The sequence below is a fragment of the Falco punctatus genome (genome assembly GCF_963210335.1).
Source record: "Falco punctatus genome assembly, contig: scaffold_25, whole genome shotgun sequence".
Classification (NCBI taxonomy): Eukaryota; Metazoa; Chordata; class Aves; order Falconiformes; family Falconidae; genus Falco; species Falco punctatus.
Window position 1 is genome coordinate 1,457,837 of NW_027660064.1, and position 9,838 is coordinate 1,467,674.

At 43.5% G+C, this 9,838-nt stretch overlaps 1 protein-coding gene across 1 annotated transcript; it reads right to left on the bottom strand.

Annotated features, from left to right (window-relative positions):
• Positions 1–221: 221 nt before the first annotated feature.
• On the bottom strand, positions 222–9,070 carry LOC308058143 (uncharacterized protein). The gene is made up of 5 exons (XM_080412131.1): positions 7,611–9,070; positions 5,948–5,976; positions 5,775–5,841; positions 5,643–5,687; positions 222–1,560 (listed from the first exon to the last, which is right to left on the bottom strand). The coding sequence occupies exons 1-5, from the start codon at positions 7,741–7,743 to the stop codon at positions 1,415–1,417; spliced, it is 420 nt and encodes a 139-aa protein (XP_080268257.1). The 5' UTR covers positions 7,744–9,070; the 3' UTR covers positions 222–1,414.
• Between the last annotated feature and the right edge of the window lie 768 nt (positions 9,071–9,838).

The following is a 9,838-nucleotide window of genomic DNA, read 5'->3' on the forward strand; positions in this document are numbered from 1 at the left end:
TAATAGAAATAAGGCATTTTGAAAGCCATTTTTATAAGAAAAATCAAGGGACACCCTAGGCATTAGGGTTGCTTTTACCTTTTAGCCTGCTTGCTTTCTGTAACTGCCGGCGCTTGTCACAGAGCATGTTTATTTTTCATGTTTTATTGCTTTAATACCGTTTTTCATTAAAACTGCCAACATTTTTCTCACCCACCCTCCTCCCTCCATCGTGCTCTGCCGTCTGGCATTGTACAGTCCCCGGCCACCTAAGCTAACCCAACGGGAATGAACATGACAAGCTTCTTACCGTTCACCACACAGAGAACTGGCTAAGGGAGGATTATTTCTTCACCCAAGCTTCAGAAATAATGAATTCCACTCCAAGGTGCAAAGGAAAGGATTTATTAGGGAAACCTGCCTGCTCCTGCCCTCATCCCAGGAATCAGGAACCCAAGCTCACAGGAAAACCGCACCACGCCTTAACCCTACCCAGCCCCCTCAAGTCCCTGTCCCCACGCTCTGTTTCTCAACAGCTCCAACTGCTTCTGCCCCGTGTCACAGTCCTGCCCACACGCCCCTTCCCCTCGTGGTGCCTCCTGAAGAGGGCCTGCAGCCTTGGTGTCCCAGCGGGCTGAGACCGTCATGCTCCTCGCGCTCCTCTCGTCAGCCAGGCCCTGTTCTCCCGCGGCAAAGACCCCTCCGCTCACAAGAGGGAAGGAGCACCTCAGCCAGACACCACCTGTCTCACCCTCCCCCTTCCCAAGCTCACTGGCCAACTACTACCACCTTGCAACAGGCTTAAGTCCTGCGCTTTGCCTGCTAGAATTAGGCACGTCCCTCTCTCGTGATGCCCGGCTGTGGGGTGGAAATCATTTGCTACGCTGTCCCTTCGGGTGTTCCAGAGGACGCCAGACCCCGCTGTGCAGCCCTGCCCCGCACACCCAACACAAGCAGGACGCCTGCCTTATTCCCCTCTAGGATACCCTCCGAGAAAACCCTTTTCAAACACTTCACGTGGCCAAACAAGAGCACATTTTGCAGAGGCTTGGGAAGCATCAGAAAGGTCACCACATTTCAAGGCGTTCTCTTTGATCTTTGTCTTACAAAGAGGAAGACCGGCGTGTTTCATCAAACAGATCAGCGTATTATAGACAAATCTCCCTCTTCACTTGAACATGCGTTTTGCACAGGCAAAAAAACCCGCATTTGCCTGCACTGCTTCTCAGCAGTGCACAAGAGGAAAAACACCCCTCAAAAATTAAGCAAACCAACTGAAAACAAATCAGTGTAACAGCAAGCATCCGACATAGTGACAAGGATTTTACCCCACCATAAGACGACTGTATCCAACTCTCCTTCAGACTGTAACGCAGCCTTCACCTACAGGACTCTCTCTTCAGCAATATTCACAGACTGGTACGTTTTCTTTACCTTAGTGTATAATACAACTTACTGAATCAGACTGTAATCCAAAATATTTGGGCTTACATACCTGCACCCCATAATATTCAATGGCATCCTTCACATCGTCTTTTTCAGCTGATGATGACATATGAAAAGTAGACCCCGAGTTCTCACCTGCAGTGAAAACCCATACATTTTTATAACCAGCATGACTTAATACTACTTATTTACACCTAGAGTGCATCTTGAATCATCCTACTTGTGACAAAAATCTTAACATAAAATAAATCCCCTCAAATTTGTGCACTCCGAGACAAAATTATCATAATACAGATTTAAGATGCATCTGGGTGAATCCCTTTCTTCCAAGGCATTCTACTTTTTAATGTATAAGGGAAATTTGCTGAAAATCACTACATATGGGCACAAAGAGGCCATTCCTGTTTCTTAAACATGCATAACGTCTCTCTCTCATACGTAGATATACACCTCTGTATCTCTGACACACTGTGTGCCACACAGTATTCCTCCAGCAATTTCAGTTTCCCTATGTGTTGTGCACAGAAAATCATGAACAACAAAGTCACAGGCTTGAAATCTTGAAGACCCCAGCTTTATTCCTTGCACGACACAAATGTGTCTCTAGACATGGATCTAGACAGAGTATTTCAGTCAAACTGCTGCCCCATCTGTTCCAGAAGACATGGACAGGCCACTGAATGAAAGACAGGCTTGTGAAATGTGGAGAAATAACCCATGATCCGGATGTTTTTACTGTTGAAAACTGGATTCCATCCTTTCCTCTCTCAGAATTTCTACGTAATACTGGACAGGTCACAAACTCCTCGGAAGCAGGCACTCACTCAGTCTGGGCTCCCCATTATGGGGTGCCTACCTTGAATCTCTGTTATATCTGAGAACTGGACTCCAGATAGTTCCAGACACAACTGAGAAGCAGCAACTCATTGTATTGTTTGTGTGGAAGGCACACTGAACATTTTGAAGGAACAAGTATTCAGAAAGAAACAAGTCCCAGCAGGTCAAGTATGGCATCTAAAACCAGAGATGGATTCTTTTCACCTTAATCACTCTGCATCTCCTTTCCTGCTCCATAATCCTACGGCTTCTACCTAATAGCCTTTCAATACACAAAGCTTCGCTGCTGGAGAGGGACACAACATTCTTCCCACAAGAAAAGCGAGCAAGACAGGAAGAACATAGACAAAATCATAAAAGTACAAAAGGGTCCACTATTTATGAGTCACAAGGCCAACCTCACTCTTGGCATTTTCTCCTGTAGGTGACTCCTTTTACAAACTTTCATTTTCTATGTGCTACTCCTAGAAGCCTCTCCACCCACGTACAGCAGCGGGTGGTCAGTCGGTCAGACAGACGGGGCTGCTCCTACTCTCCTTCCATGAAGGTACGCTTACCAGACTTCTTCTGTCACTTCACCAATGTTCACTCAGGTCACAAACAGAAAAATGCAGGCAGCTTCCTACCATGCAATTTGATACGCGCCATCACTCCCATCATGTAACATGGGCACCACAATTTTGCTTAGAAGATAGACTTAGATATTTTGTGGATGCAGGAGAGCTGTGACACCTCTCCTGTCTGCACAACACAGACTGAATAAGCTTTTCTGGTCAACTGTATCTGCCTGAAAACGGGATAAAAGCAGACCTGCGAGCACCCAGAGTTTTGTACTGCCCTTCTAAGGATGCAAGTCACATTCTCTGTTCAGAGTACGTAGGTGTCTTCGTCTTTTGGATTCTGTTTCAGAGTGCAGTCACTTCAAAATTAGGTGCCATGCTGCTAGAATGAAAAGCAACCCTAACTCCTGTTCAGCCTTGCCATTCACGGTCAACAGGAAAGATTTCCGCAGCAGCTATTTGAGTCTGAAGTCTCCCTTTTTAGGTAAGATTTTAATAACATTGGAGCCCCTAAGAATCCTTTTCCATAGGGTTTAATCAATCTTGACATTTCTGTATGATGGGTACAGAACAAGGAAGAAGCAGGAAAGATGAAAGGCTACAGTGTTCTTCTACCTGCAAAATTCCAGTTCTCATCGCGTCGGTAACTCGAGTCAGTAATTATTTTTCCAACCACTGGAAAAATAACTCAAAAAACATCAACTAAAAAGCTAAGGACTTCTCCCATTAGCTGTTGCAAGTAAAATTTCTTCTTTTCTTGGAGCAGTAATTCATGAGTCTATTTTCTGTGTTACTGGCTTCTGTCAACACTGTGAAAGAGGATGACTCCTCATTGTCAAGAGTTCTTCACTTTTAGCACAGGGAGAAATTCTTAGTTAAAACACTGGAAGAACCCTACTCCAAGGCTTCTGAAGAGCCCGTCATTCAAAAAAATGTATATAAAAAATTCACAGGGTAAACCAGAATCCAGTATTTTTGCCTGTCATTCCCCCACCTTTTACTCTGTCTGCTCTCTAGCTAGCATTGAAAGATGACTTCTAGTCATCGTAGTTCTTTCCAATTAGTCTTTACCTCTCCACTCTATTCTGAGACTTCCCTCCTCATAAATTGTACATAATGTACATAACGACTTTTTGCAGATTACAGTGGACAGCAGCTACTTTGCTATACAGAAAACATGAGAACACCGCTATTTTATTTTGACTCAAAAATAATTTTAAGAATGTATTCCTATGAGTCAGTAACAAAGTAAATAGAATAGGAAATTCCATCTCTCATTGGATATTTAATTATGCAAGATACTGTACCTGTTCTCCAGATTTATGAAATCAAGTTGTCAAGGATGGCATTCAACCCCTTTAGAGTCAGAAGTATTTGTGCTGCAGGAATCACGATGCTTTGCTGAAGCAACCTAAATTCCTTAAACCCAAATCCAAACATAAAATGTTTGAAAGAAAGAAATTTTTACATCTACTTCTTAGCACCTGACCTTCAAGATAACATATGGGTAAAAACCAGCATGATGCAAATGAATAAAGCCACACAGGAAAAACAGCTGACATGAAACGAGCCATGAAAAGGCAACCTTTCCTTTCTGTGTTTGTAAAATTGTAACGTACTGGTCCATTATGGGGCTACACTCCACATTACTGTGGAATACAGACATAACCAAAACTCATGTTTTAACTGAACAACCTCTAACAAATATCTGTGTGTCTTACCAGAACACTGTCACTGCAAAATAAAGGGCAAAAGGGGACCTGTTGCTTACCCATTGCAAACACATGAAAGGGAGAAGAGCGAGAGGAGAAGGAGGGAGATACTTCTAGAGAGAAGTTGCATCTCTATTATTGTCAAAAGAACAACAACACTTTTTTTTTCTTCCCCTAAAGCGAAGATGCCAAAGAACTTGGAACTATTTGTATTCTATACTTAGAAGTTACAAGTCCACTTACTTGTCTACATATCTGTTCACCTCTCTCTGGTTTATATTGTCAATAGCCAATTGTAGAAACTCTAAAACCTGAGTGGCAAATTGTTTCTCATCTGATTAACAAGTGTGATTAATACAAAATACAACACAAATTATCAACTATACAAATCAATAAACCTCAGAACAAAGACATTAAAAACCCATTAAGGTTGCATATCCTCTCTCCAATACATAGCCGACCAGCTAGCCGCCTCAACTTTAGCCTTGTTTCCGAAGAAAAGAGAATTCCTGAAACACGCTGACACTAATTTCCTCCCATCTTGTCTCTCTTCCTCACTTCCTTCCCCTGCCTCTGAGCCTGCTGGTCATTTTCCATGATACAAGAGAGGGAAGCCTCAGAGGAATGTGTTTGTACATGTTTCAAAACAACTGCCAGGCAGGTAGAGAAAAGCCAGGCAAGTAATAATTCCTGAAAACTACAGCTACGGCACGAGCCCAAGAATTACCCTTTGTGGCTCACCTGCAGCTCCTGGACAGCCTAGCCTGCAGATCCCTAGCCTGGAATCAGCCACAGCACATGCTCAGAGAACCAGGAAAATCAGGAAGGGGGGGGGGGTGCGAAACTGAAAGAAAAGCAGACTTCAGGACTGCCTGAAAAGGGAAGATGACAGCAAGTACGGTGTAGGAAGCGTACATCACGGAAGGGTATGGACAGTGCTGAACAGCAGACTAGTGGAGGGAGCAAACACATACACAGAGGTATATTTCAGTAGACCTTCTGCTCCCGGGATGCCTTGCTAGAGCCATTCATTTCGTATTAGAAAGAAAATGGCAAGTACAAAGTGTCTGTCCATAAAAGAACGCTACAAAGAGATTGTTATGAATACCTTCAACACCTTCTGCATCTCCTAAGCCAAATTCCTCCAATAGATCTGCAAAACAAATCAGATGCTTTAATAAATACTCCTATCTAGAAAGGCTATGAAGCTAAACCCAGAACCACATGAAGTGAACATTACCTGATTTCTGTTGCTTTTTGTTAGGAGAGGTTTCATTCCTTTCCAAAACAGATTCAGGGGCCTTCAGCTATGAAAGACAATCCAATGACAAAAAAAAAAAATCACACTTAAAGTAACTCTATAATATTTAATGAGCAGAACAAGTAGTCAGTCTGACATGAACAAATACTTACCTGGGAATTGTTGGGTTTCTCCAAAAAGCCTGGAAGTGAAAAATGTTTTAGAAAGTGTTATTTTATTTAATTTTTATTTAATTCATAAAATTTTTACTCCATTCAACATCAGTAGTTTCTACAACTAAGTATTAGTTGCAAGCATTATTTCATCGAGACTGCGATACTTAACATTCAATTTACCTCATCATCCAGCATTTGTATCAGTATACAAGAAATGGACAATGCACGCTTCCCATCATGCACCTTGGATTTAAGAAATAATACTCACAGAACTAGGACAATCCATAGGCAGCAATAAGGATTTGCTTGTTAACAAAACAAGATCAGAATACTTATTTTGAGGAGCTGAATCCTGCTTTCTACAAAGATTATTTCAAAAGCCAAAGCTGGTCTGCTGTAATGAATTACCATAAAATAACACTACAAATTATATAAAATAACAGCTCTATGACCGTGATGTTGAGGGATATTTTCCTTTCCATCGATAGGACAGAGAAAACATGGGTGCAGACATAGAAATCTCATACACATCATTCAATGAGGAAGAATCAAACTAGTTCTTATCAGGTTGTTCTGGTTCAGCTTGCAAGGAAAGAAAAAACCCAAATTACAATTGGTTGTAATCTGCATTTATAGCACAGTTCCAAATAGTTTCATTTTTTTTAAGATTTTTTTCCAACATTAAATCACTTACAAACCCACACAATCTACTGGCCCACCTATATTTCTCAAGTCCTCTGCTTTAGTCATCTTAACAGTTTGAGTCCTTTCATGAAAGAAGCGTATGGAATGTTATTAAGAATGGCTCCATAGCAAAACTTTTGTATTTAAAAAAATAATTAAAAAACAAACAGCATTTGATTTCAGGAAACTTGGTGGTCTAGCAGTATGGAAATACCTTAGCAAGATTATCATAGTCACCTTTTATCCCCCTTTATTTTTGCACTGATTTTAAACTCATCTTAGTAGATTCATACAAAGCAGACTTTCATGACAACTACTCGACAAGTAGATTTACAAACTCCCAAGAGCTTTTAAAGTTTTGCTTCCAGCTTACTAAACTAAAACTGGATTAGCTTCTTCAGCTATTCTATTGTACTTACACTACAAGCAGGACTGACCATTTAATAAAAAGAAATCCTTCAGATGAGAGTTCTACCCCAACAGCAAAACTTCCCTGCCATTCTACACTGCAGATGCTCAAGAGACAGCGTCACAAAGTACAGGCAGAAACCCTGAACTTTTAGTCACATTTTAGCTCCTAGGCAAAGCATAACAGAAAGGTATAAAAAAATTAAGGCGGGGGGGAAAAATGCTTAGCCAGATCATACCTTTCTCCTGCTACATTATCATCCAAGAATGTTTAGGTGTTCAGACAGGTCAGCCCTAAACCACATACACTTTCAGCACTATGCCACAAGAACCCGAACCCAAAGAGATACAAACACATCCAAAGGGCACACGTAACGCAAACAAGGTAACTTCCTTTACAACTTGCCAGCAAGCGCCGTGATAGCTGGTGTTAATTAACAAATACTAAGCACTTCATTGCTATAGCGCGCACCCACACCGTAAGTGCATTCCTAAGGCAGACATCGGTAAAAGCTCACTTCAGCCTGTACGTGTTTACAGACAAACATTTAGTCCACCACGAAGTTACCAGTGTGGCGCTCCCCTGAAACAATCCGTGAGCGTGCTCCGTGTCTGTCTGCAGCTGGAAGCAACACACCAGGTGATCCTTCTTCCGGACTTTCAGAATCTGTCTGTAGAGCATAAAACACGGGCGTGAGCATCGGTACAAATTCTCAACTCATTTCTATGCAAAATGTTCCAGCTAAGCCAACTTGCACAGCACGGAATCACAAAAGCCTTTGATCAGCCCCTTGGAAAGGGCACGTCAAGACACAGTATATTGGAAAATCACAGCAGACTTGTGTGTTTTCAGATCTTAGGCAAAAACCTCACAACTCATCTAAACTAGTCTGTCACGTTGGCAAACTGCACAGCTGCAAGAGAGAATTAACACGGTAACTCGAGCTGTGGGTTGTAACTGCAGGTCTGGGGGGGACCCAACTTTCAGACTGAACTGGTACCCGGTACTCAAATTTGTGCTGATGTTCCCCAGGCACACGTCCTGCAGTGGGGAGCGAACACATTGCTACTCCCAGTTGCAAGGGTTGAACAAAGACTATTTGGGCTGAACAAAGACGAGCAAGACAAAGCTTACAGAAACCAAGGCTACCTAAACCCCCCCAATAATATTTTAGCCTTGTATTTTTAAGAAGGAGATGGGGAAGAGTTCCTTCTTCCTCACAAGAAAAGTCAGAGGGGGTAAGCTACAGACTCTGCCCGCTTTCTTCTAACCCATTCCCACAGACAGGAAGAACTAAAAGGGCAAACACAGCCAGCACGTGTGGTATTTCTGTTGAACGCTACTCTCAAAAAGGGCCAAAACGGTAGAAAGGCTCTTTTCCGAAGCAGCTCATCATCTAGGCTGCAGACCCTAAGGGCAACCACTGAACACGTCAGCGGAATAGAGTTGTGTGGTGAAAAAGCAACAATCCCGCCAGCCCCCGTGAGGAGCTCAGACTATTTTAAGCAGCAAGAAACTTCACTGCCGCAATACTGTACCAGAAACCCAACTCCAAGGGCCAGTTGCCATGAGACCCAAACCATTAGCTCGACCTACCTTCATCCCAAGCCTCGCTGAACAGCTAGCACACAGCACAAGTATTTCAAGGGCCCCCAGTTACAAACATACAGCAGAACCAGGAGAAGGGGAAATAAGCCTCAGCCGCGGCAGGGCCCAAGCTCCGAGTGCTTCTGGATCTCGCTCCCCACCCCCGCCCCACTGGGAACCCCGGTGTCCTTCACGGGAAATACCTCAGAATCCCAGGGAGATTCAGCATCTTCCTCTTCCTCTGCTCCCACTGCAGTCAGGGCACCTACAAAGGCAGTAAGAGGTGAGACACTGAGCCCTTCTATTTCACTCTGCTTTTCCCCATCACCCCTGCGCCCAAAAGATGCACAGCGGTTCTGTTGCTGAGGACAAACTAAGGAGTGAGTGTTGAATTCAAGGGTTTCTTCACACCCAGCGCACAACATCATGGTACCTCCTTTGGATCGCCACCTCTCCAGCAGAAGATGGCTATGCACAACAGCTGACACAGCTACAAGCAGCACTGAAGACGTGTTTGGGTCACACTCTGGAAAAGGCTCCAGCACGCTGCAGCCCTGTGGCATACAGAGTTTAGGTCACCTGCTCTCCAGTCCACAGCTCCAGAAATTGCCATTGACTACCACCATCCACTGTACAAGAAGTACCATAGAAACACCACCCGACACATCTTCACGCTAAAATCACCAAGAAACAATGCTCCTTTTGTAGCACTACCAGAAAAGACCTTCCTTGACTAGCAGTTTTTACCCTGCACCTTCCCAGAAGGTAGACAGCTAAGCATTGCCATTTAAAAAGAGGAGAGGCTCACAGCCCAAAAACTCACCCCAAACACACAACTTGTCTCTATCTCAGGGGGCTAACATCCGAATCTCTTCTCTACCAGACACACGCAAGGCTCAGTCTCAGTAGGTTCCTGGCCAGATTAAACTATCTTCATTTCTCTGTTTTAAGCTAGTCCATTAGGTAAAACTGATTCAGGATTCACTCTTGTGGAGACATGCACACAAAAAACGGGAAAGGAGCTAGAGACCAGTGAGGGCACCCGTCCTAGCAGAGGGGAACTGCTGGTTCCAGCCTCAGCTAGGACTACTCACACTGTGCCAAATGCAGGCTTATGGCAAAATGCACAGACAGAAGAGCATGTATAGGCACAACACCTGGAATACAGCAGGTTCTGCCAGGCCCGCTCTGTAGCATTTGATCAGCAG

Bases quoted from the DNA above. Each gene is read 5' to 3' on its own strand.
- LOC308058143 (XM_080412131.1), bottom strand. From the start codon at position 7,743: ATGCTCACGCCCGTGTTTTATGCTCTACAGACAGATTCTGAAAGTCCG. The intron at 5,688-5,774 runs GTAATGTTCACT...TTTGTTTTGCAG, and splicing joins CAAAAAGCAACAGAAATCAG to ATCTATTGGAGGAATTTGGC. The intron at 1,561-5,642 runs GTATTCATAACA...TTTTCACTGCAG, and splicing joins AGATGCAGAAGGTGTTGAAG to GTGAGAACTCGGGGTCTACT.